Source organism: Plectropomus leopardus, chromosome 6 (genome assembly GCF_026936395.1).
Source record: "Plectropomus leopardus strain MGB_pleo_1.0 chromosome 6, ASM2693639v1, whole genome shotgun sequence".
NCBI classification, from domain to species: Eukaryota; Metazoa; Chordata; class Actinopteri; order Perciformes; family Serranidae; genus Plectropomus; species Plectropomus leopardus.
The window spans coordinates 16,266,211-16,293,745 of record NC_142181.1 but is presented as its reverse complement, the minus strand read 5'-3'; the positions used below and the strand labels follow the sequence as shown (position 1 = coordinate 16,293,745).

At 37.9% G+C, this 27,535-nt stretch overlaps 1 protein-coding gene across 2 annotated transcripts; it reads right to left on the bottom strand.

Moving 5' to 3' along the window:
- Nucleotides 1-599: 599 nt before the first annotated feature.
- LOC148189347 (uncharacterized protein C14orf132) lies at nucleotides 600-27,535 on the bottom strand. Of its 2 annotated transcripts, XM_088078879.1 has the most exons (3): nucleotides 27,387-27,535; nucleotides 3,318-7,992; nucleotides 600-1,852 (listed from the first exon to the last, which is right to left on the bottom strand). In XM_088078879.1, the coding sequence occupies exons 1-2, from the start codon at nucleotides 27,411-27,413 to the stop codon at nucleotides 7,774-7,776; spliced, it is 246 nt and encodes an 81-aa protein (XP_087935005.1). In that variant the 5' UTR covers nucleotides 27,414-27,535; the 3' UTR covers nucleotides 600-1,852; nucleotides 3,318-7,773. The 2 variants fall into 2 exon arrangements, 1 of the variants encoding a protein (XP_087935005.1); XR_015776794.1 differs by lacking the exon at nucleotides 27,387-27,535 and having other exon boundaries at nucleotides 3,325-7,771.

Below are 27,535 nucleotides of genomic sequence, written 5' to 3'. Positions count from 1 at the left end.
AATCAAGATTAAGCCACATCATTACTTCACATTAAGACAGTCTCAGAATGAAGTCCAGTCATTTCACATTCACTGGTCAATATCAAGACTAACCACTCTGAATTAATCATTTCATTTATAGAAATGAGAGGAAAAACTATCCCTAATCACGTGACAACTATTAGCAATAATTATTCAACGTTCTGGCTTCTAAATTGTAATGGCATTCCTCATGGCTTATTAGGAAGAGCAGTGCAGTTCAGTACATTTCAATGCTGGGTCCACTTAAAATAGATGTTGCCTTTCAGTTACCTTTTTGACTTTTGGCTGCTTTAATTATGGAGCTGCAGGTGCTGTTTTTAGATATTCACTTGATATCAGCATCAATTTAATGCATGAAATTAAGAAAGCTGGTGATCTGTAGTACATGTCATATAGCATGTACATGTCTAATATTTGGTCCGCACATAGATCATAACTTTGTGTGCTTGTGAGAGCATTAACTTGTTTTAATATAGATGTAGCATAAGTAATACGAGTATTGGCTAACTACAGTATCAAAGCTATAAGTTGGATGTGACAAGCATTCATAAAGAAACCTGATGGGACAGACAAACATCTCACATTCTTAATAATTTAATGAAGTTATATTACAGAAGTCATACAGTAGAAAGGTCCATCTTTACAAAACATCCTTTGAAGATGAGGAAGTTTGATTCATGGCATTATTGAAAATGTAAAATGAGAGGAAATCCTCAAATAAAACTTAAAACTGAGATATAGAAAAATCATATAATGGATATCTAGAATCAAATGTATAGCCAAACTCGTATGCATAATCATAAACTATGTTTGTGTGCAAATGATTGTCAGGTATTCGTGAAGAGGCAAACACTTAACTCCATCAAGAAGAATAGCAATGGAAAAGAGAGAAATCTGGCGATAATTATGCATCTTAAGTGTGATACACCATATGCTCCAATGGTAGCATGTTCACACTAAGTCAGTTTCTATAGTTCTTCTGCTAACCATACAGTGCTGCTGCAGATGTATACAGTCATACTGTTCCCACTTCACATTTGCACTGGTATCTATTTCATGCCTGCCACTGTTATATCATCTCTGTTAGTCTGATGTTGATTGTATTCGCTTTATAACACTTAAAAAAAATCTTATAAATATCTGTAAGATATAACACCTACAGCATTTGATGTCTTTTCCACTTTGAACATGTTGGCTTTATTTGTCACAATAAAGCTTGCCTTAAGTACAAATAAATCATCCAGAAAGTCCTCAGAAATATTTTAATCCCATAATGTTTTCATAAGAAAACTGCAATCACCAATATAGCCATTTAAACCCTTGACTTTTATTGTCTCCTCCACAGTGAATTGTGTAATTTGAATGGTGAAACATCTTTACCTCTACCACTACATTCCCCAAATATTCTCATAACTGAGTTCAGAACATCTAAGCAAATATGTAACTCATTACCACCCTGGGATTGGTTACATTGGAGGGAAGGAATCTTTAAGCAGTTGCTAATTAATGGGGCTGTTGAACAGTTTAGACCCATAAGCAAAATAACCTTTATAAGACAATTACCATAATAGGCTGTTGATACTTTTTCTTATTTATATGTCTTCTCATCCAGAAAAGATCCTTGTGTCTCCACACCACAGTTTTTAAACATCCTCCAGGGGATAGGATTCTTCTTCATGCAAATCCAGTTCTGAATGATGATATAGAACATGGTCATCGTAACACACCTGCATTTTGTTTTGTTGCTTATATTCCAATTTCTCAGTTTGCAGTGTGGAAAATGGACCTATCCAGTTGCCACCTCTTCTTCCAAGATCAGTGATGGGGATTTCTACAGAGGCAGAAAGTGTGCAGAAAAAAAGTTTCATTATTTTCTTGTAGAGTGAAAACAAAGTTAAGAGTAAAAAGGCACATTTGCCATCATGTTTTTTTTAATCAAGCCTTTCTTGTGAAAATTGTCTATGCTTTTTGTTTTCTGTTGAAAAGGCTTGAAAACTCAAAATCCACTTTTGTATCAGAATTATTAAAAAATATCAATATACCATATTTGAAAATCAACTTCAACCATATCTTGATATTAGTCAACCCCACTTACTGTTCTGACCCACCACAATATTTCAGTATTAGTAAACAATGAGTTAACTAAATGTTCAAAAAAGGAAGAGGAAAAAGTGGTAAAAGGAAGACACAAGATAGAAAGACAAGTCAGAGGTCTGGTGAGGGCAGTGTGTGTGTGTGTGTGTGTGTGTGTGTGTGTGTGTGAGTGCCTGTGTATGTGAGTGTGTGCATGTACTTGTGCAGACCCCACAACTTGGTAAAAACTAAATAGTCCCCTCAAAGGAGAAAAACGTGTGTGTGTGTGTGTGTATACAAAGGAAGGTTTTCACAATGTGCACTTCATTGTCTGGTGCCTCGCATACATGAAAGAAGAGATGTGGGAGACAACAGAGGAAACAGTGAAAGACGACAACAGAGCGTACAATGTAACAAAAGAGAGACCACAGTGAACACTGCTTTTAAAAACAGAGAATAATAAAACTATTAAACATGCTAATAATATGCTTAATTGTACACCCGATAAGGAGCTCATGTTGAAACAAAAGAAGTGAACTGTATTAAATTCACATTTGCTCTGTTGTGTACCTGTGGCAATGATAAACTGGGTTTACAGTGAAAAACTTAACCCAACACGCTGATGGAGGATGTATCTGTTAGAAAAATTTAGATGCATTGACGTATTGAGGGTTAGACTGTGAGAGAAGCCCTCCCTGCTGATCAGATCTGTCAGCTCAGTTTGCTGCTTTGCTCATTCAGGTTATTATACTGCCACCTTGGGTTCATATCCAAAAGGAAGGATTTTTTTTTGTGCTTACACTCCTTGAACATATTGCATGGGGACCTGTCAGTGCAGTGTTGTTATTTAGCAAGATACCTTATCTTTCATAAGAAATTAAGTAAAAAGATTCACTTCAAAAAACTATTTGTTGTTTAAAAAAAATCATTGTGCAATTCATACCACTCAGTTTACACAAAATACTTTCTATGCACGTGGGAGTGACTGTCTCCTTTATTTACATTCAGAATGAATCATGCATTCAATGCAAGAACAAAAAAGTCTTCCCTGAGGGTAGGATGATCTCTTAGATGAGTTGATACTCTGATTTTAAGCAGTTGGGCACTTCGTGACTAATGTTTGCTGCAGACCGGCTGGCTTATCACTTTCAATGAGTGATGCTACAGTAAGACTGCTTGGAAGATAAAAGCACAGCACAACATTCATAACTACAGTAATTTACCTCTCACCTCTGGGTGCCTGGGTGGTTTGGGGTCACAGGCATCTGGAGTTAAACAGCAGGATGGAGATTTTATCCTTGAATGCACAGGCAGGTCTTGTGAGCAGTAAGATGGAATCAAAAAACGTTTGCTATATGGTTGGAGGTTGTTGTAGATCCTCTTGTCCGCAATAGCAGATGCTCATGTTTGCATGCTTTCTTCTCTGTAAGATCCACTGAGTTAAAAAGCTTCGTGTCACCACATAAAATCACACTGATGGAACTGAATTGGGTGATACTGTAGGTCCAGTGCTTCATCAGAAACTGGCTGCTGATTGGACAGTTAGGGAGTTGATTGAGGTAAAATATATATATTTGTTGGTGATTGGTGGACACCTGAACCTTGACCCACCATACAAGGACCACAAACACACACTGTCTGCAGCATAAATATTGTGACTATGTACTATGTGGTTGGTTCGTGGTTGTTTGTCAGTTTAGAAATACAGCCATATAAAATGTAATTTAAAGTTGAAACTTAAGGTTTTGGTAGTTTTAACCTGTACCCTGTAACCTGTACCCTATACACTCAAAAAACAACAACTGAATACCTCTTCACTGGGAAGAAAAAACTTGTCATTAATTCTGTTCAGACTCCTTTACTTTCCTTTACACCTGTGCCCTTTACTTTTCTTGCATTTTGTCAAATACTCATGCGTGCCTACATTATTAATGCACTCCCCTTCTCTTCTATTAATGCCATTCTTTCTGTCAAACATCACCCTCCTTAAACCACCCCTGTCCTCTCCATTCTTGCTTTGTCCCCTTAAACACATCATGTCTCCTTTCCACTCATTTCCTCACTCCCACTCAAATGTCCATTTCCCTGTCAGTTCTCATAAGTGAATGTACTACTTGCGGAAATGAAAACGGGCATTTCCTGCCTCATTATCTTTCCTCACATCTTCCCTATTCACTTCATGTGTCCCTCATTGCCACTATTTATCTCAGATGACTAATGTTACAAACTCTTTGTCCCTCCGCTCCTTTAAACTCTATCCTCGCGTCTGATGGCTGGAGTGGACTCTATTCGGTCTGTAAAATCATCTTCTAATAAAGTCAACTACAGAGATACGATCTGCTCTGACTACTCTAATCGCCGCTGAGGACACTTCCCTCTGGGATATCGAGCGTGGGGGGGGGGGTTGAGATCCATGGGGGGCAGGAAGCTCAAAAGGCTTATTCCAGCTCATTACTTTGCAGAGCACTGACTGCTCACACAGGCTGAGATAGTGAAATACATGTGCAAACACATGTATGTGTGTAAACATGCATGTAGTGGAACACACTGACTGCATGATTTATTCTGACTAGACTGGGTTAAAAGCACATTGTGTTGATATTTTTTCATCTCAGACAGCATAGTAAATATCACATACGGAAGTACCACTACTGTCTGTCAATTTTTACAAAAAGCACTTGATGACCTAATGATGTCCTGCACATAGAAAAATATTTGTTTTATTGTGTAATATTGCATTTTCTCCTCTGAATTAACATTTTTGAGCATTAAACACTTAATTTTCATCATTCTTGTGTTTTTTATGCACCAATGTGTGCCTTTTTTCATTAATTAAAGGTAATCATTTTCTTTGTCAAAATACAATCCTCTCCTACTTCTATGTTTTTATTGAGGGGAGAAAATGCACATACTCTGAATGTGTGGGGGCGTGTCCCTACTCACAAGTTTTGGTTCAGTTAATGCAATAAAATGCCTTGGTTATAGGGATAGGAAAATATTATTAAATTATTTCTTCAATAAAGTGACAATATTGGCTATTTTGTATATGCATAACATACATATATGTACGCCAGTCATCAGTTTTGTGGTGACTTTCAGCTTGTTGCTCAGGTTTCTGGACTACAAGTTTACTGTTTGATTTCATTCTTTCCGTTTTCATCAGCATCATTTTTGCTCACAGCAGGCAGCTGTTTTCAGGCAAAAACCCACTGTGCGCTTACCTGCTGAGCACCAGACTGCAGACAAGGATCACACCACGCCGATTAACAAAAGGTTTGGTTTGATTCTTCTGCTACATTCCAGTTTCATCAAGTTTCTTTTTCTGACCTGATCCACCTTATCCTTCTCATTCTGCACTCCTTCTCCTCTCTCTTCCCTCTCTTCTCAAACCCTTGCCTCCTCCCTACCAGCTTTATGAGATTCCATCTCCCAACTAACAATCTCAGATTGATTTGAAGAGAGTTGAAAGCGAATGCCCCCTTTAATGATGCATTTATCCCTATAATGGGGAAAGAGTAGTCCTGACAGAAAGAGATGCCCCTGCGTAACCTTCCTTGCTTGTTAAAATTCAACAAATCACTGCTCAATCACAGCTGAGCCTTGTTCCTTTGGGCTTTTTTAGGATGCTACAGTTTCTTCAAATGCAAGACATGCGTGTCAGATGAACTAAAGTTTTTAAATTAGCTAGAGTTGACATTTGTGGACATGACATTGTTGTAATTGACTATTTACTTTCTCTGTTTTCAAGTTCTGTATCTGACTTTTGGGGATGTACAGCTTTAGCCTATGTCCTTTAGTGCAACATCATAGCCATCAAGTTCATATCTGAAGCCCCTTTTGCAGACTTCTCTTTTTGAAATGAGCTTAAAAATTTCGCCAACTAGCAACAAGAAATGTTTGTGGGTGACAGTTGTCATTTCAACCTGCAAAATCAACAGTCGGTCATCAGCTAGAAATGAGTAGCTTGCTTGTGTCTACATTAGGCTTAAATCAAGGACTTGTTTTAAAACACAGAGGTAAATCTACCATTGTTATCAGTAGTCTGGATTCCAAGTAAATGTAGCACAAATAGTGGGGATAGAGAGTTTAAAAACACTAAATTGGAAAATTGTGCTTCTGAAAGAGTTCTGGTAAGGTAACAGCCAGGTGCTTATATAAGCATCTTAAAAGCCATCCAGAGACGAGAGAGATTTTAGTGGCCGATGTAACGATGGTACGTCATCGTTTTTCGCCTGAATCTGTTTCCATTTCTTAAGTGTAAAAATGTTTTCTTTCAATATTTCAATTTTTTATTTTTATTTATTTATCTATTTATTTTATTATTTTTTTTTTTTTACAAATTTCTGACATTTTCACTATTTTTTAAATAAATAAAGGTGGATGGAAATACACCTATTGAGAGCTATATCAGAAAGCTTGATAGAAAGGACCAATAAGTATGGGGGGCATGGCTGATAAACGGCCTATTTCTAAGTTTTCAGATTTAGTCAACTAAATAAACTGGTTGTTGAAAATGTAAGAGTAAAAACAATAAAATAGAAAAGAACAGTATAGACAACACAGGTTGGAGTTCAGTGCTTTGTTCGAGCATCATTAGGATGCTATAGGGCCAAAATCTCAGGACTCTATTAAATCCCACTACCACGCAGACGTAATGTCAATGACCAGCTTCAACAGTGGATATCTTTCTGGCTTCTGATCCCACTAAGAGATCAAGTTATGATCTTGTCTAATCCTCCTGACCTCTGCTGAGCTTGTGGTGTAACCAGGATCGACAAGTTTATGTAACACTGGCTTGGCTTGCATAACCAGCTGACCATTGGCAAGTATAGTACTATTATTTGAAGGCCACTGCTTTTTTCAGCCTAGAATCCAGAATGAATGAATTTAATATTTGCTTCGGGGCAGCTCCTCATTAAAAAAATGTTAATTTTGCGTTCATGTGGAGACTAAAATAAACATCTCTGTGACCCATTTAGCTCCTCAAACCATAAAGGGCAAACCTTAGGACAGGTCCATCTGATTTTAGCTTCTCTGGTCTGTTTAAGGAACAATTTATTATGCCAGTGATTAAAGCACTCATGTTGTCGGATGTTATTATGTATTTGATTGTTGCTTTTTGCAGGTCATATACCAGGACGGTCAAGTGCTGGTATATGACTCTTTAAACTTTTATCTGGGTAATAGAACAGTAGCATAGTTTGTTTTATAAGTGATCTGTAGGCTTGGTTTATCCAAATGTGTTCTGGGAAGCCATCTTGCTGGTTAGTTAGTTAGTTAGTTAGTTAAAATGTGCATAAGTATATACATGCAAGATATTTGTCTGTTTGTGGTCTTGTTTGGTTGGTATCCAGTATTTTAAGAAACATCTGCCTCAGCAGCCATCTCAAATTCCCTTATTAAGACTCCATGCTATGATCAACCTTAAATTTGGGGCTTTTCCCATTTGTTTCACTGCAGATTTGAACAAAAAAAGTTAATTGTGTCTCTGCCAGATTATTATTCAGTCTGGTATTAGCCTTAAATAAATACATAAATATTTTCAGTTAAAACGCTTCAAAAATCTAATCTAAAAGTAAGGCTATCTTACATCATTTCTGAAGAAAAATATATTTCCAGGATATACAAGATTCCCCATCACACAACAGCAGCAGTGTTTTGCTCCACTCTTCCATCTCGTCAGAAGGCACAGGCGCAAACCACGGCCACCACCACGATGTTGCCGATGGTTGCCAGCACAGCGATCCAAAGCCAAATGGTGTCACTGGACACTTTCCCATCATCCTCTGCTTCTGAGGGTCGAGAGTAGGCGGTGTTAAGGTTGGAGGTGGACGTCTGCAAGGACGTGTTGCCATTGTATGGAGAATCCATGAAGGCCCCGCTCACAGCCGGGAAATGCTGTCAGTGAGAGAGGGGAGGAACAGACCGAGGATGAGACCAAGGAAGGAATTCAGATAAAAGTGTGTGAAGATTCAACTCAAAGAGCAGAAACATACAAAAAAGTGAAGTTACTGAAATGCACTGATCAGCCACAACATAAAACCACTGACAGGTGAAGTGAATAACATTGATCACAATGCAGTGTCCTGCTTGGAAACCTTTAGTCCTGGCTGAACTTCGTCACAAGTACCTCGACTGGCTGAAATTTTCTTTAACACGTTATTTTTTTTATGAAAATTATGTTTTACAAATTACTTACTGATTTAAACAAAACTGGGATCATTTTGTTATGTCATTTGCTGGATTAATTAGTGTCTGTGTTTAGGTTTTCACTAATCCACTCCACAAGAGAAATAGGAGAAAAATAATTATTATAGGCTAGCTTTTAAAAGTCATATTTTTAAATGTTCTTTTGGTGCAGGGAGTAGAGTGATACAACTCTGTCATTAGGGATTGGAAGAAAATTGTTCAGTATAGGGAAGTGATCAATCTGATTGGATGATCAGTTCTGATTTCCTCCTCATGCTGACTGCACTGATACTTTAATGCTTATTAATACTTAGGATATTATTTGTCTCAAAGATTAAAAATAAGATGCATTAAACCTTAAATGAATCTTACAATGAGAAGGACAGCATGGCTGAACAATAACATGTTCTGTTCAGGGGGTTAAGCCCACAGCTGTGCTGTCCTGGTATCAGGACAGCTGTATTGTACAGTGAAGGGGAATCAGCATCTCAAGGGGATTAATTCTCAGATGGATTAACCGAGTCTGACACATGCTTCACATATACTGAAAGAGACACACAGAGAGGATAGAAGAGAGAGTAAAAAAAGAAAGGAAAAAACAAGCCAGGCAGATAATGAATCCCAATTTTATCTCAGCTGGATGTGTTTGTCCCTGGAGGGCTTCCATAGCACCCAGTCACCCAGACAGCAAAGAGACTTGATGAGATTACATCTCTGGTAATTATTAACCTAAAATATCCATGACAAAGAAACAAGCACAATTCTTGTCCTAATATCTTTCTCTTTTATAACTTATTCCCACTGCAATTAGTGGGTGCACGCAGTTTTTTCTTTTAAAATAATGGTAAACCCGCTAAATGGCTGCCTTCCCACTGCCACTGAACTTACCACTGAAGAGCAAGTCGGCCTTTATGTCAGCAGGCCTCTGTGTGCGTGTGTGTGTGTGTGAGTGTGTGCGTGTATGTGCACGTGTGCGTGTGCGTGTGCGTGTGCGTGTGCGTGTTGTCTTGTTGGTGTGTCCCTGCGATGTCACGGACAGGCAGGAGAACAGGTAAACAGCAGCAGGAACAAACTGAAAACTTTTTAATGGTTTCTTCTCAGTATTTCTCTTACTTACAAGTCCCCCTTAAAACTCGGTGCAGATGTATCTGAATCAATGTTTTAGTGCTGCTCAGAAGGAGACAGATAATAATTAGTGACGGAGCGTCATTGCATTTCGCCAGCTAAGGAGCTGAAATTCTTGCATTCACCCGTGTGTTGTATTCCCGTCAATGCAGACTGGAGCTGGAGGCAATAAAAACCAGTGTCTACTGCAGAGTCATTTGACCCGGGTGTGTATGCTGATTTTGCATTCCCATTGCATTAAAAAGCCAGATGTTAGCGGGTGTTAGCGGGCGCACATTTATTCACAAAAGCTACCTCGCTACCTTCTACCTAGTTTTAGTTGCTAATGAAGCTGTTTGCTTTTTATTCTAGAGGTGTGAACCTGCGTCACAGACACACAGACATGCAGTTCGTAAACTCAGGTGTGTGAACTTTATGTGCAGTAACTTTTTACATAAGTGAATGACACACTGCAAAAAAGCAGATCACACAGGCTTTCTCATACTCTTACATACAAAACATAGACTGAACAGCCTGATACAAACAGACAGCTCAGTGACCATTAATAATTCCAGCTTTTTCTCTGACAGCTGAAAGGTTCAATTGAGTCTGACCCTTTAACTTGCGGGTGTTTTAGCATGTAAAAGCATTATTCTGTGGTGGCTGAAGAGCATCACTTAGACAGAATAGAAGAAAAGTGTGATATTGCTTGGAAACATCCTTACATGACCTGACGTGCAGACAGTTTTAAAAAGGTAATTTGTTTGATAATTAAAACATAAGGGCGAAATAGGATGCACTCCAACCAAACTATATGGCATTTTTAAAGTGCTAATTTATTGTAGAGGTGGATTTAATTATTGGTTTTAAGTCGTTCATTAAAGGCTCAGTTCACCAAAATATATTTAAAATGAATAAATAAATAGCTAAAATTCTGCTTTACTTTTGCCCCCCTAGTGTGTTTTCTGGGAAGTTTCTCTGCACAGATTCAAAATTAAATAAATAAAAATACATGTGTATATCTTCTTTTATAGATTTAGAGAAAGGATTGACTCCTAAAAACAGTTACAAACATATGGCAGAGGACACCTGAATATACAAAGAAAATGCAGAAAATGTTTTAAAGAATATGGACGTTAATTAAGCCGATGAGCTCACTTTCTGTGTCAGTGTGTCTGCAGTCGAAGGTCAAACCCTTGTGATTGTAAATAGACTTGTTTTTTCTCCTGGTGTGGCTCTGGGATGCTTTAAGCATCAGGTTCAGTTTGACCCTAAGTTATTCTCAGGCTTCTCTTGTGTCCTCATCCACCATATCTCGACACCCAACAGACATGACTCCAGGAGAAACTCTCAGTGAGGAAACCTCTTAATACAAGGAGGAGTAAAGGAGTTTCACTTTTGTTATCACTTGATATTACAAGAGAAACCCATTATAACACACAGTGGTGAAGCTCAGGTAGTACTATGTCATTTGATTCTGATGTCTTCACAGGGATAAAAGTACTTAAGCTGAGGCCCGTTTTGAAAGAGGGTTCAATAAGGAGTCACTGGAGGCATGATATGAGGTTATCCGACACCATGTGTCTGAGAGGAGATGTGGGCCATCAGCCCAGTCGTCGGGATAAAATGCTACCATTGTGCATTTCTGTAAATCATATGCTATAGTTTCATATGTATGACGTAGTTCAAGTTATATTTATCTGATATGAGTTCTCATCTGAAGGGAAAAGAGGAGGTCTAAATTCACTGAAAATTGAAATGTAAAGTTCAACATATCTGCTGCATGTGAAACACAAAAATACTCTGAATTTACTGGGATCAGGCCTCTGATGATTCAAATGTCGACTGATTTTGGCAATATCTTGGTAAAATCTTAAATTTGTCTTTTCGGGCAACTAAGGTGCACATGATTTACTGTAGTTTGTGCACAATTTAATAAATAAAGACTGAGATAAAAAAAAGACGAATGAGGATCAAAAGTCCCTTGACTGATCCCAACAATTAATATTAATATCAAACATTAATTTGCAGATATAGATAGATATAAATTGCTTATATGTCCCAACCATTAGTATGGATCCCACGCCTTACAATGGTATGTATTAAATCCCAAATGATTTCTCTTTAAGCTCCTTAAAGCATGCACAACTGTCTTATCTCATCCCATTCAACAGACCACCTTTCTTTGTGTCTGTGCGTGTGTGTTCAGTCCTTCTCAGAGGTGTAAAAAAAAGTCTTAAGTCTAAAATGCTGCAACAGTTAATATATGGCAGCATAATTTATGAGAAAACTTTAAGAGCTCTCAGATCAGCCACTTAATATGTATATTTAATTAACTGCCTCTCAGGGTTTTTCATGAGTGAAGGCAAGGTACGGGAGTAAATTCCTCTGTTCTCATGCTGGCTTGAAAGAACTTAAAACATGCAACTGACTATACAGTCATATAAACACAATCACAACCGCAGGACAAATAGTAAAGGGAGCACTGAACTGGTTCACCTCCTCATTAAAAAACACCCCCTGCCTTGAAGCAGTGTCTGAGTGTGTGAGTAAAACAGCACGTAAAGGTCATCAACAAAAACAGCAGTGAGCACAAGCATGTGCAAGACTTATTACACCACACACCTCAAAGACAAACTACCCAAATACATAATGAGCTTGTTTTTTGAACCACATAGCCTTAATCAAAAAACGTAGTCCCTCCTGCACGCTGCAACTCTACATGGTCAACTGAAAGAGGCAATTTAAGTGGATGCTTGATCATGAACATGTAACTTTTCCATTTAAGTGAAAATTGGGTATAATTGGTTGTATACACATTTGAAGTTGAAGACACATTTTCCAGCTTTAAATCTGTCTATTCTGCTCAAATGACATGAAAATAACATTTGTCATAAGGAAGCAGAACCTTTAAAAATTGTTTGTCTAATGTTACACAACTTTTACATTAGCTGAGAATTGAAAATTGGACTTCTTCTGAATAGGAGATTTTTGGAAGGGAAACAAATGTTACAACTGAGTGAAAAAATAAATGATTCAACGGGTTGCCTAACAATTCATGTCTATGTGAATCACTGGTGACAACAGAGAGTAACAGAGAACAGACAGCATGTCAATATCGTGATCTTGCAGACTGTACTGTTAAATAATGGAGGTGTTCAAGTATTTACCCATCAGATATTGTTTTTCTCATTCCGCCGAATTGATGATCTTGCAACAAACTGAATGAAAATGGTGGGCTTCCCATCCAAAGAAGAGATTAATTGTATTATTTAGAATTTAAAATTATTGTTATTATTATTCATTATTATTTAGAAATTAAAACCAATAACTGACATAAAGATTTAAAATGTTTCTGCTTTCTAGAAAGCTATTCCAGTACCAATTTTGGTGTTCCTTAAAAAGCTGCAAGTACACATTTAATGAACTTAGTGGGAACTGTAAAAATATTTCATCCTAAAACAGGAATGTATTTTCCAATGAGAACAAAACATGTGATGGTTAACTTAATTGCTCAAAAATAGCACATGTACGCAGTTTTTTTTCAAGTGTATCAAAACCTGATAAAAATAGACAATAGACTCCTTCCCCTCTGCAAGCAGATGAGTATGCCTTACTGTTTTTAAACACACGGAAATACACGGTTAGTAAACAGTAAAAAGCAGGGCCCATGCAGGTGTACTTTGAAATTGTGGCCAAACTATGTGGTCTGTCATATGATGCCATGGGATCAAAATAGACTTTTTCGCATAGATTTAAAAATGCGTGCATCTGTAAATAAGTGGATATGTTTTTTTTAGTATCAAGACACTCACAACATGACTTGTTTAACTTTCTGGGTTTGATCTATTCGGTGCGAAAACATTTGGAAACTTGGAACAAATTGACGGAGGGCTAAATCAGAAGTTAGCAGCACTGCTTTGCACATGCTCCATGAGAAAGATACGGTTAATTTTATTAATAGGAAGTCAAACTTTGTCACTGAGCAACTTTCATAGGAGGGAATGGGGCCCTTGAACATTGTGTCCAGTTATTGTTGTACATTCACGGTAGAAAGCAGGATGGATGCCAGTAAAAATCTTAAAGTGGTTACTTCTTATATCTGTTAATTATTTAGTCTTTCTTTCACACTTAATGCTGACTAATTTGGAACAATACTTGAGCACTGCTTGGACGGAGAGGGATGCAAATTTTGACTGAAACAAAAAAAAGTTGCAAAACTTACTGACAGAGATAACGCATTGCACCTTAGCATGTCACTGGCAATCTCAGAGCTGGAACCAATAAATACCCATGTTCCAGGAATTAATGCAGATTGTAAACTTTTTCACTAAAGACAAATGCCAGATGTTTGAGGGTGTTAGTGGGGGTTTGTCCAGTGGGAAATGAGCTGCAAAAACAGCTTGAACTTTTCAGTTCAGGTCAGAAAATATAACATTGTTACCAATTTTCAAGACTAGCAGCTTTGGTACTGCTGTATTAAAGGTAACTCATATTGCCCACCACAGTATCCACTTTGTTGTTATTGTTATCTAAGTTTTAAACAAGCTTTTCATATATTGTTCTTACATATACGCTTAAGAGCCCTGCATGGTATTAATGGATTGTAAAGGACCCAGCCAGACTCACGATCTAAAACCAGCTGCAAGAAATTAATTAGCTACTAGTGAGTGACACACACACACACACACACACACACACGCTGCACTAAGCATTAACACTAGCTGTGTAGAAAGGCAGCAATCTGTTCATTCAGACTGAAGTTACAGTTACATAAGGAGCTGACCTCTCTATCTTTACACTTTCACCCCATCTATTATTCATGTTAGTTTTTTATATTATATTTTTGAGAAGTAATATTGTCATCGTTTTAGAACAATTCACAAAAACAAGAACAGAACAAGACACACAAACACACACACACACACACACACACACACACACACACACACACACAGACACACACACCAAAACCCTAATAAATTGTGTACATCGGAATATGGATTTTTTTTTAAAGAATTTCATTTGTTTTACACTACAATAGTCACTAATATTAAATGTAAACTATATACACAGACTCAGACATGCATGGCAAAGGAAAAAAAAACTTTAAAAAGAAAAGGAAAATCAAGACACGATTGGTAAGATCAAAATACGAAGGTGACATCTCACATAATGGATGGGTGCTATTTTGACAACATACCCTACTATGTAACATAAAACTGACACCAGCCACAACAGTAATAGCCCACATACAGCCAGTCAGTTCAGGACACAGATGGTGAAACTGTGACTTTATAAAGTTAGTGAGACACAAACAGTCCACACAAAAGAGAAAGAAAACAAAGAAGACCAAATATAAATTATGATTACAAAAGAAAAAAATAGATTAAAAATAAAAAAAAAGGCTAAACTAAAGATATTTTTGCTGTAGTTCATTATGAAACAAACTCAGGCATCACAACATTACACGAGTAAGTGCTAGATGGCTGGTATCACATCAACATTTCAAGTCCATACAAGACTGCATCCTAATGTATTATACAGTAGAGTCTCTGCAGGTAGAGCAAAAATTCATACACTGCAGCCAGTTTGGACTGTAATGTGTGAACAACAGCTGAAATATGTACTCAAATGTTAGAATTAGCCTTGCATTTGCAGCAGCAGCAGCAGGGTATCACATCAATCGTTTGATGAATGAATCGTTTGCAACACCAAACAGTACTTCAGTTATTCAAGTGATTCAAAGTTGCAAACAGTGAAGTACTTTCATTATTCAAACTCAGTTACTTATTTTGGAAACATATATATACATATATATAAGACAGAGAAATATGGAACAAGAAAAGAAAAGTAGAGCAAGAAAGAGAGTTGTACCTACTGCCGGCTGTCTGTGAAGAAAGAGATCAGTTCTGGTGTTCCTGTCTATCCTGTCCTACACTCTGAATGAGGCTGAGTGCTTCTAAAAGGGAGGGAGGAAGCGATGCTTCATGGCTTCGTGAAAGTGAGAGACTGGACTTCATGTAGGATAGAGAGAGAGAGAGAGAGAGAGAGAGAGAGAGATCCCTCCCAGTGAAAGTGAGAGTTTAGAGCACACTGAGAGCGTAAACATAATTTCTAGACAGAGATGGACAGATTTAGACATCCTGCTGTAGCTGTGTATGTATGTGTGTGTGTGTGTGTGTGTGTGTGTGTGTGTGTGAGAGAGAGAGAGACAGAGAGAGACAGATCACACCATAGACACGGGTAGGTGTATGAAAAAGTAAAATGTGTCCACGTGGGTGACAGTAGAAAGTTTAACCAGGTGACACTTTCATCTTTCAAACAGCTGAGCTGGATGTTCACATGACTACAGACACAGTTCAGTAGCTGAGTATTTCATTACACATTTGAGCCCATTTTGAGAGGAAACAACCAAAAACATCCAAAGATGATGTGTTTAAAAACTGAAAGTTGATGCTCAAAGACTGCTAACAACCACACCTCAGACTAATTTAGAAATCTGATAATAAATATCAAGTATGTTTTTCCCAGATCAATTGTGTCAAAAGCTCAGTTACAGCCCATTAATTGCTGCTTTTGTCCAGTTGTTTGTCAAAAGCCTTCATGCTGATGTCCCAGTGAAGGTCTCTCTTGTACTGTCTACTTAAAACAATGTTTTTCTTACACTTCTTCTTCACTAGAAACAATACAACGACAAACAACTGGAACAATGGGGTAACTGGGTATATGACATGGCAGAAATCCTAAATCAAATATGTACTAATAGCATTGTAATCACATGGCGAACGACTCAGCCTGCTGAGTCACCAGGACGATCAGCTTTCCTGCATCTACATCAGGGACTGTGTGACAAGTAACTCAATCAAGGAGGATTTCTGTGTGCTTTTTTTTCTGTATGCATACATGTGCATATGTGTTTGTGTGTGTGTGTGTGTGTGTGTGTGTGTGTGTGTGTGTGTGTGTGTGTGTGTGTGTGCGCGTGGGTGGGTCGCGCACATATGTGGATGTGCTTATTGTACAAATATTAATAGCATGCATGTGTATGCATGGGTGAATGCATATGCACAGGTTAGAGAACATGTGTCTCACTGACTCTGTGTGCCATATTCTATGTAAATCAGTGCAGAAAACATCTGTCTTTACATATGATTTGTACCAAAGGCTGGTTTCATGACTATTTTCTGTTACAACAAGGACTATAAACAAATAATCAAGTAACCAACACTCTAAATCACTAAATCAAATCAGGGTGTCTACTGCCACAACTTGCTTTTCACTTTCTACTCCCAAACAAAACATAATATCCAGTTGGAGTAAAGAGGGGAAGGGAAAGAATACACAGAGAGAAAGAGAAAGATAAGGTTAATCAGTGGATAAACGTGACTCCATGATGTGTTCTCTTGCCCTCATCATCTTTCCTCACATTTACTATTTTTTCTTTCTTATCATGATCTTTCCTTTTCCTTGCCTGTCTCTAAATTCTTAATTTTTCTCCTTCGTAGCTGTTTATTGTTAATCTAGCCTTCTGTTCTGTCTCTCACCTTTCTATTTGCCACCCTGACACTGTTTTAACTCAAACTCTACCACCTGTCCTTTGTCCATGACATAAAACCTACTACTTACTTCTGTTTACCTCCCTCTGCATCTCTCTATTACCTCAAACTTGTATGTCTTCTCCCATGTCCTGCTCCTCTCCAATTGCACTTATTCTCTTTCTTTTCTCACCTCTGCTAACAGTCATCGTCCATTTTCTCCTCTCCCTCCACAGATTCTCCCACCCCTCCCTGTTCCCTCATGCATCCATCCTGGGAATCATCCTGATCCAGGGCACAGACAGACAGGACATCGTGATATAGTGTGCAGTGCTGCAGGGCCCGTGGGATTAGAGACAACATACACAGCTTCAATCCTCCAAATCTCTGAAAAAGAGATGTGCATGACGTATCCAGTGCACAACATAACTTCTGTGTATAATAAGTGGGCATAACAGCCTGCGTCCTGTGCATATCCGTAAGTGAGTCCTGTGGGGGTTCAGATGGAGGAAGGGCATGTGTGTAGTCTTTGAATATCTGTGAGTGTGTGTCCAAGAAAGTGACAGTTTACAAAGTTATATAATATTCTCCTAAGAGGAGATCCAGATACTGCCTCCGGTGATCACTCACACACACACGCACATGCACTTGCAGACACATGGGCAAAAAGGAATGCTCAGACATATGCAGCTGAAACACACTTTCATCAATCACTGGAAGAGCAAGCGCACACACACACACTGGAGGCTGGGGGGGATCTAAAATTAAGAGAGTTTGAGCGGAATAAGGGGATTTTGGGCGAAGAAAAAAGAGCTCTCCCATAATTAGCTAAAGATAGGAGTGGGCGGAGCAAAAGGGGCCAGAACTTACTTCATCATTTATGAGGCTTTTGTCCCAAAAGCTATTAATGTAGCCGGTGACGTGGACTTTTGCTCTTGGGTGAGGGTATCATTTCATCCTTGTGCATATTGTCTCAAATATTTATTAAAAAAATTATTTCCCAGGCGGGAAATTTGGGTCTCCATCTGTGTCTGCTTTAACAGAAAAACAAGGATGAAAGGAAAGAGGGAAAGGACAGAAAAGAAAAGAAATGACAGGGTGAATAAGCAGCTCTACAGCAGCCAGATGTTCCTTTTCTTTCTGAAACATCTGTCATAGAAGAAAAACACTGAAAGAGACAGAGAGACAGTGGAGTTGTGAAGGGAAATGATGAAGAGAAACAAAGAAAATGGCGAGTAAGGGTAAAGATAGAGATAACACTGTATGAGTCTGTATGACACTGTATGACAAATAATATGTAAAGACATATTAGCTGTAAACACAAAGCACAGCTGACATTGATGGGAATGCCATCAGTTTTGCAGATATTTAGTTATAAACCAAGGTGTTGGACAAATTTAAATTTGACTTAAAGGATCGCCAAAGGTATTACACTTCATCCAAAGGGAGACGTGAGTGTCCCTACAAAATTTGAGGCAATCCATCCAATAGTTGTAGAAATGGAGAAATTAAAACATTTCATTCAAAGCCACATATTTGAACCTCATGGTGGGTAAAATATTGCAATCCATCCAGTAGTTGCTGAGGGAATTCAGTGGGGAGTTAGGGTTGGGGTTTGGGGGTTGGGGGTTGGGATTGGGACTGGGATTGGGATTCAGAAACTGAACCCGACCCCAGACTAAATGGGACCTGGGAGGTGCACGGTCCTTCCCCCTGTAAGTGTTCTCTTTCTCTTACCCGGTGGATTGGTTTTGAGTGCAATTCTCATCATGAGCAAAACTCATGAATGAGTTTTATCTTTACATTAAGTGAAAAGTACAGAAATAATATTAAATGAAATTTTTTTTTTAATGAATTATATAACTAAAAATATTTAATTACAATGGAAGAAACTCTCAAAGTGCTCAGTGATTGTTAAAGATCTGTTATCTCTTCATCAGACTGAGAATGAGAGTTTAGGGTTAGGTTTGGAGGATTTGGGTTTAGGATTAGACAGGCAAACACTGCTAGTATGGTTAAAACCTCACCCAAGTCCACAATAAGATCTTGTCAAACAGATCATGGGATTTTCAGTATTTTTGATGACACAGGGACAAAGCCCCCAGCTCTGGACAAATCTGCTGGGTCATTTGGAAAAATACCAATGTGACAGAAAGGCATGCAATTTAACATTCAAAATGAGCCATTTTCTGTTGAGTTTAGATGGGATCAGCATCTGTTTTTCTACACTGGATGAATAAACTGAACCATCATGTATAACAAACATATAACTTACTAAGTTTTAATCACTGAATTTAAATCTCAGTCAGTGCCTCTACTCAAAGATTTGCATCAAAATGAAAGTTTAAAAAGAATCCATCAGTGCACTGAAAGAAACTCCGAAAAAGGATTTTAAAGTATTTAAATAAGGTAATACATTTAAATTATTTTATTTTATTAAGACTTTTGAAAGACCTGCAGATAATCTCTCCTGCTGGCAGTGGGTCTTGGTTTTGAATAAAAGCTCATTTGATTGAGTTCATTTTAGAAGACTCTCATGAGACGTTGATTTTGCCCTGAAAAAATGGACACCAAGCAAATCACAAAAGTAGAAGCAGCTGAAAATAATTTCCATCATTTCCAAGTTATTGAGCCGTGAGATGAAAAGAAAATACTGCTGCTAGAATATGTCCAGGGGGGGCCTGAGCTCACTGAATTCATGACAAGAATAGAGGGAGCAAGAATAATAAAGAAAGGAGGACAGAGAGAACAACATGCAAGGAGATGAGCGTGAGAAGGCAGAGGTGTCCGGTCTGTAGGTTATGGTGAGTACACTAAAGAGAGAGACACAGAGAGTTGGAGAGAGAAAGAGCGAGAGAGAGGCTTGTTCTCATGGGTGGATGAATCTTTGCTTAGTTTTGCTGGAGGCTTCAGAGCCTGACAGACGAGCAGAGAACAGCATTCACTGACATCACTAAGTGGCCACATCCAGCTTTCATAAGACCCTTCACGCTTCAAACACACAAAAACACACACAAGCACACGTTGCACTTATTGAAGGTGCAAATGTACACACACAGATGTTCACATACAGATGCCCATATGATTGTTTTGGAAAATAGGACCTGAAACTCGTGTCAGCTTGTGCACTAGTCGTCTAATGGAGTGCCTTGTAATTATAATGTCCCTGGTTCATTTCAGGCTGTTCTTACAAACTGTATGTTTTGGGGTGGATGGATCACAAAAATCCAGACTTTCCCCTGGAGATGTGTGTTCTGAGCCTAACTGTAGTAATTTTACTTGCCTAAGCCTAATCTGAGTACATTTTCGTTGATTATGTAACTGTACGATAAGGACGTATAACATCATTCATGGGGCTCTAATTTATAGGATTTAAAATAAACCGTTGAGAATGCATTTTCTTGGATATCTTAAGAAAAGTTCAATGTTCATTTCTAGCTGAAAACTTTTACTGACACTGTTTACGTCCAAGTGACAAAGTCGTCTGGTGACTATGAGAATACAGGCAAAGGAGGAAGTCAGATGTAGGTATTTAAAAGCAAAATGTCAGCATGACCATGATCGTCCCTGAACTTTAATCTGTGTTCATTTATTTTTTATCATAACCTTGTAACGGAGATTCCCCAATCATAGAAAAATGGCTATTTTTTTTAAAAGATATTTTTTAGGCGTTTTTGCCTTTAATTGATAGCACAAGTGCAAAGGGGGAGAGAGAGGTGGGGTGACATGCAGCAAAGGGCTGAGGCTGGAATTGAACCCGCGGCCACTGCAGTGAGGACACAGCCTCTATACGTGGGGTGCCCGCTCTCTCCACTGAGCCACAAGGCGCCCCAAAATGGCTATTTTTAACTTAAATACATACATATATATATGTGTGTGTGTGTGTGTGTGTGTGTGTGTGTGTGTGTGTGTCCTTGTTTGTTTCTTGTGAAGGCACAATGTGATCTCACCTTTACTCATATTTTAAAGCCTGGGCAGAAGCCTTTTGTGCTGTTACATGAGGTAGACAGGGTTGACAGATCTTGACACAGGAGGGGTCGCTGGTCAAGACTGATTAATAACACAACTTCTGTAAGAGCAGAAGTTCATCTGCTACTGTCTACATGTAATTGGAGCCATGTATTTAACATAGCTCTCATTTAACATATGGGTGATATTATGAGGTAATATTAGTTAATATAAGAGGTTATTTTGGTCCCCATGTCAGTGTTGCTCCTATAAACTGAATCTGAATAAGACTGTTATGTTTCAGTTCAAATGAGGACTTAAATGCAGAGCAGTAGGCAGGCAGGTGGTAAAAAGAGGTGAGCTTTAATGTGATAAAAATCCTCCAAACAGGCAGGCAACAAAACTGAGGATGCAGGCAGACGTAACTCAAAGTACAAAAGAAAGAAGAACCAAAACTAAACACAAGAGAGCAATACCAACAGGAAAAATAGAGCCGTGAAAGACACCATGAACATAGACAACGACAACGAACAAAGGAAAAGACACAGGCATGTATACATGCAGGGAACTAATAACAAGAACAAGACACAGCTTGAATAGGCAGGAGGTAAAACAAGACATGATACATTAGGAGCTTGACTTTCAGAATAAAACATGATATAAACAACAACAAAACCTTAATTCATGAGGTGTATAGTGCAGGTCACTGATTTTCACATTACACATTACATGTTGTTTTGTATGATATTTCAAATAAAGCACTAGAGATTACTGCAAATCCCCACATTCTGTATTATGTAATATTTTAGGTGTATGGACTGGTTTATCAAGGCTGTCTCCAGGTTTTTGTCATGCCGAATTGTATTTTAATACAATATAAGTGATAAATGTAGTGTGAAAGAGAGAGATTATGCGAATCCTCTAATAAAAAGCAAAATAAAAATATCTGACAATGCCTGGCTGCTGCATTTGATATTTAAAGCTTAGGCATTGTGACTAAATGTACTATAGAAATAAACTTTTACTTATATAATACACTTTTGTGTAATGCGTTTACATGTTGGATAGACTTGTGGGACAGAAAAATACAGCAGTCCTGAGATCCTACTGTGAGGGAATTTAATTTTTAACTTTCTCATCTGACATTTTGACTGAAGCTGGCCAAGAAAATTAAATTTAAGTCAGATTTTTCAGTTTCTTTCTGAACAAATTAGTTAATGAAATCATACCTGAAACTGAAATATAATATAATTTATTATAATGAAATGTAAATTAAAAAAACAAACAAAGACCCATCTAAATATGAATGTATTTGGCTATAATAAAACACTGAACAACATCTGAATAATCTCATCAAAGGAACATAAAAATCTCTGAGGTGAAGTGTGGGTGGACAGCTGACTCATTTATGTAACAAAACTACATTTGTGTCCAAACACATACATGTCTGACGTGTGAGTTTGCGTCTAATCCATCATGCCATCCATGCTGAATGAATAAAGCATTATTACAGATTATTCTATGCGTGCCATGAGTGACTCATCTGCCTGAGTGCTCAGTGTGTTCAGCAGTCACAGCTTCTGCTTATCATGCAGGTTATCTCAACTCTCTAAGTTAAAATAACAAATAAATGCACCATAAAAACACCTAATGCGTAGTTAAACCCTATTTGAACATCCTTCCACCTCAGATGACTCCTCTATTCATACTGTATAGTATAGTATAGAAAAAAACCCAACAGTTCATCTTTAAGGTGGACAAGACATTTTGTCAAGGCAAATTAATATCTATTTAATGTACTGTGTCGGCATTATTAATATTAAAACAATTTAGCAGCCCTGCAATGAAAGAGGAGCAGACACAGGGGGACAATAAGCGGTTAAAGACGTTCAGAAAACTAAAATCAAATGTTGTGTTATATATATATATAAAAGAAAACTTGATGGTTGTCTGTCTATACACATTACAGTGCAGTACGGGAACAACATTGTGGGACAAGAATGTGGGACAACATTCAGTGGGAGTGAAGCAAACATCCAGACTAACATGAGATGTAAACAGATATAAAACATGGTATGATCACAGGTATTCCCATTGTAAATCAGTGCCTCATGATCTGATTTATCAAAAGTCTGCATAGCCAGATCTTCCAGCTGCTTCTGGACTGCAGTTGTTTTTAATGGGCCTGAACTTCAGACTTCCTGACTTCAGCATCATTTTGCTGATATTAGCACTGTGTGTTACAAGAAAGCATATTCAAGCAAGATGGCCTGATTTTGTAGTGTACATATACTCCATTTCTGTGGGATTATCTTTAGCAATTGTATTGCTTCTTGATACCAATATATTAGCAAAAATGAGCTCTCAGGTGTTTCAGAAAGTAAAGCGAAGTGAATCTTCTTATTCAAATGATGCCATATTGTCACAAAATGTACTTAACAATGAATGTTGAAACAGATTTCAATTGTAACAGATGTTTAGATATACTGTGCACATAAGACGAAAGTAAGAAAAAAATTACAGTTGTTAACAAAATGAAGAAAAAAGTTTCACATGAAGCACATGGTTATGCCCTATACTGTACTCATGGATAGATTGCTGAACTGGTCTACTGTGCGCAGGTCCAGGGGCCAAAAGTGTCAGGAGGCCCCCAGAACTCACCTGCAAGATGTCACTCAAATTAACATACTATATCGATCAGTAAGAGACGCAAAAATATACAAAGAGATGCAAAGGAATTGTGTAGCGACATAAAATTACCACGAAGCAACATAAACGACTACAAAAAGAAAGAAACACAAAACCAGAAGAAGATGCATAAACAAAGGGACACAAAACCACCACACAGTCTGTGTGTCTTGCGTCTATGTAGGAGAGGTGGTGCGACCCTTTGCATATTTTTCCAAGGGGCCCTTTGTCCCATAATCTGCCTGTGCATTTACTTCAGCTCCATGTTATGGCTAAAGTGTTTTTTTCTTTTAATTCTTAAAAAATAAGTACAATTTGTGCAATGTTCTAATACAAACACCCTTTTGGAAGCACCGCAAGGAAGAGCTGCTAATGATGGATCAGGTTTGTCATCTGTGTCACAGAGATGCCCTCCAGAACTACCTGATAAACTCTTTATCAGATGGTAATCTGACCTAACTCTCCATCACGAACACTTTGATAGACATGACTTAATTAAGACCAATCTAACGTTCAGTCTTAGAAAAAAAGGAGGCTTGGAATAGAAAGAGAGTGAACCCAGTCACTGAGGCAAGGTCAGACACTGGTCCCTGTATGAACTTAGTTTCTTGCTTATTTCATCAGTACAATACAAAATTATTTCATAGAGCACCCTGATGTATATTGATATTCATCTCCAGGTCTTAAAAATATGCTTTTAGAAGTAGTGGGCTTTAATATGCAGTTTATTACCAATATGCTGACTTTGTACTGCTGCAGCATGAAAACATATTGTAATTATATGGTTCCACAATGCATTTCAGCGACCCTTGAGGCTTTCAGCTGCAAAAAAAATGCCACATTTTTTCATTTTCTTGGAAAACAAAGTTTTGGAGGCGCATGTTTTTTTTTTTTTAGGAAAAGCATTGAGGTGTTGACTGCAGAGTGTGCAGAGACAGTTAGCGTTGGGTGATTAAAGACCACACATTGAGCACACCTGATTAACTATCTGAGAACAGATGGCTATCAGATGAGGCTTTCCATCAAACTCATTCAGCTGGACAGGGTTCACGTCTGGAGAAGACAGGCTCAGTGACATCATTCAGAGAATTAAAGGGGAATACCTCTAAATCTATGAAAAGTGTAACTGGAGCTGATTTTTGAGCAGGAATACTGAAATAGAGTTTAGTTTAGTTTAGTTGTCAAATGCAGAAAAGCTTTAAGAACTGCAAGACTTCTTGCCGTAACTTAAAGGTGTCATTGCACAGAGGGTTTCCTGATTTAGTACTTTTGAGCAGATGGTTATCATAAGAGATTTCCCAACACATCTGCTCAGCTGGACAGGGAACACTGCAGTGTTCAACACTGCACTGCAATAGGCATCATTTCTGCCAGCCCGTTCTCATTCCCGCTCTCATTCCCAGGGCGTCAAACACTTTGTCATGCCCCAAAATATACTTACAACATAGCTAAAACACTTTAATATATGTTTACTTCCTTAAGTTTAGGCAGTAAGAGCATGTGGTTAGGTTTAGACAAAACATTTTGGTTTGGTTGAGAATAAATATAACTGTTACTAAACCTAACCCCATGAAGTTACGCAGTTAACACACGGTTGTTGCACAATGACATCATTCACGTTACGTATTTAGATCATATTACGTGAAGTAAAAAACATGCTTGAACCCTAAGCATGATCCTTTTTTTCTAACACTAACCAAGTTGTTTTGTTGCCTAAATCCTAACGTGACCAAAACATTAATCACGTGTTACGATGTGTTTCCGATGTGTGCTGTGTGCATTGCTATGAGAAGCCAATGTGTGTGACAATTCATCCGTGTTTGATGACCTGGGATGAGAATGGGTTGCACCTGCACACCAGGACTGCAGCATGTGTCATGCTATAAGACATCTTCAAGATTCCAATTTATTATTAACCATCACTCTGTATGCATATTACTATCATAGAATTATCAAGCTCAAGCTGAGGCTGTAAAAAATGGGAATAAAAAAATATTTTCTCATACGCAACCAACAGATGGTGTGATTTCACGGGTAAGCAGACATTGGCTAACTGACTGACGTCAAAGATTCAGATGTTGTAAATCTGAGCTGTGTTATCAGCAATCTAACAATCTACAGTAGAATACCGTCATATGATAAACATACCTCACATGTTTAGAATTACAAGGATTTTTAAAATAAAATTGTGCAGAAGTAGTGGTTCAGTACAAGCTCAGTCTCAAAAACCCCATCTAGTGTTTGACTGGAACACAAAATCCATCTCAATTGATTTGGATCACGATACACACACACTCACAAGAAATATTTAATTTCCATTAGGTGTCTCTGTGACAACTCTTAAGGTAAGTGTGCTATTAAAATGATATGATTAAAGAATTTGACATGGGCTTGAAAATTATGACTGAAGTTGAAAGTCTCGAAATTATCCAAATTCTTTGCTCCTGTAAGGTGCAAAGTGCAAGGAGCATGTTATTTTCTTCATGTTAGACATTTAATACTTTCAATTAAAAACGTAGCTGTAATGAACTATTCTCCTCACCAAACCATCACTATCTTCTGACAGGAAAAAACATTCTTAAAGTAAGAGTGATTCAATGAAGTAAAAGTAGGACTTCCACTGTGCTTGTGCACTTGAAAGCTACAGTACAGTAATTACTTTTAAACCTGTCCATAGGCTGCAGAGCTCTATAACCCACAAAGGGACCTCAGATATAACATAAAGCTGAGCCCTCAGGCTTGTTGAAGCTCATCATAGGTCAGAGAAGACAGAGAGAGAGAGAAAAACAGGCAGAAAATGGGACACGAATGTTTTGCTACGACACAGAGCAACAGAGAGGATAAGAGTGTTGCAGCAAATGCAATAGGTGAAATTGCAATTTCTTAGATTATTTTCCTAATTGTTATCAAGAATTCTAGGTAAACACTTACACTCAACATTGATAAATGTGTACGATGCATGCTTTTAAAAACTGAAAGCCCCTTTAATTGGTCACTTCTTTAAATTTAAACTATTTTCACACTGGCAGACAAATCATACTAAATATATGCTGTGGGAAATAAAGGGGCGAGAGTGTTCGGTTAAAGTCAGGCAAATGGTAGTCTCTTGATATATTTGTTGAACTTTAAAATGTTTTTCAGGGTGCACTTTGTGTGTTTATGGCTCATGCTTTACTACACTCAGTCAAAAAGTTCTTAAAATGACAGGACTGCAGAACAGCAGCTTCATAGTGACTCAGTTGTCCGAATAATGTGTGAGTCCTTGTTGCGTGTCTTGTTTCAGAGAAGCAAGTTTGCAGTCTGTCATCTCTGTATGTGTGCACTGTCTAAAACTGTAAATCTCCCATACTAATATGTACTTTAAGAATACACAAAAACTTTTGTCACATTCCTGTGACTCAATGCGTGCAGCTACGTTGAACTCCCAAGTCGTTGCATTCTGTGGCTGTGAAAAATAGACCCTAGAGCATCTGAATTGTGGCTACTCTTCAACTTCAACCACTGCAAAGTGTAATATCTGACATGACTTCTTTCATGATTAATGTGAGATTGTGGGTCATAAATACTTTGACAGCAGACAACAAAAACATCCGATATTGTCACAACTGTTAAAATAATGCAGAGCATTACATACAAATAAATATATAAAGCTAAGACCTCAGCAACATATTAACTCCACTTTCCTTTGATGAGCTTGGGTAAAAGGTGAACTTACAATAAAGCAATAATGTAACACTGCCCTCTAAAAACTGTAAATAGTGCTATAATCCTTCTTAGGAAGTCTTGGGGAAAGAACATAAATAAATAAATATATTTCCTCTTTCTTACCTGTGCTGCCATCAGCGATAACTCCATTATCCCTGGATCGATGGTTGCCAGCTTGAATGTGTAAAAGTAAAACTGTTGACAGAAAAAAAATTAAAAGGAGAAGAAAGAAGAAAGAGTATGAAGACGGTCTCTGCAACTGCACCGCTGTG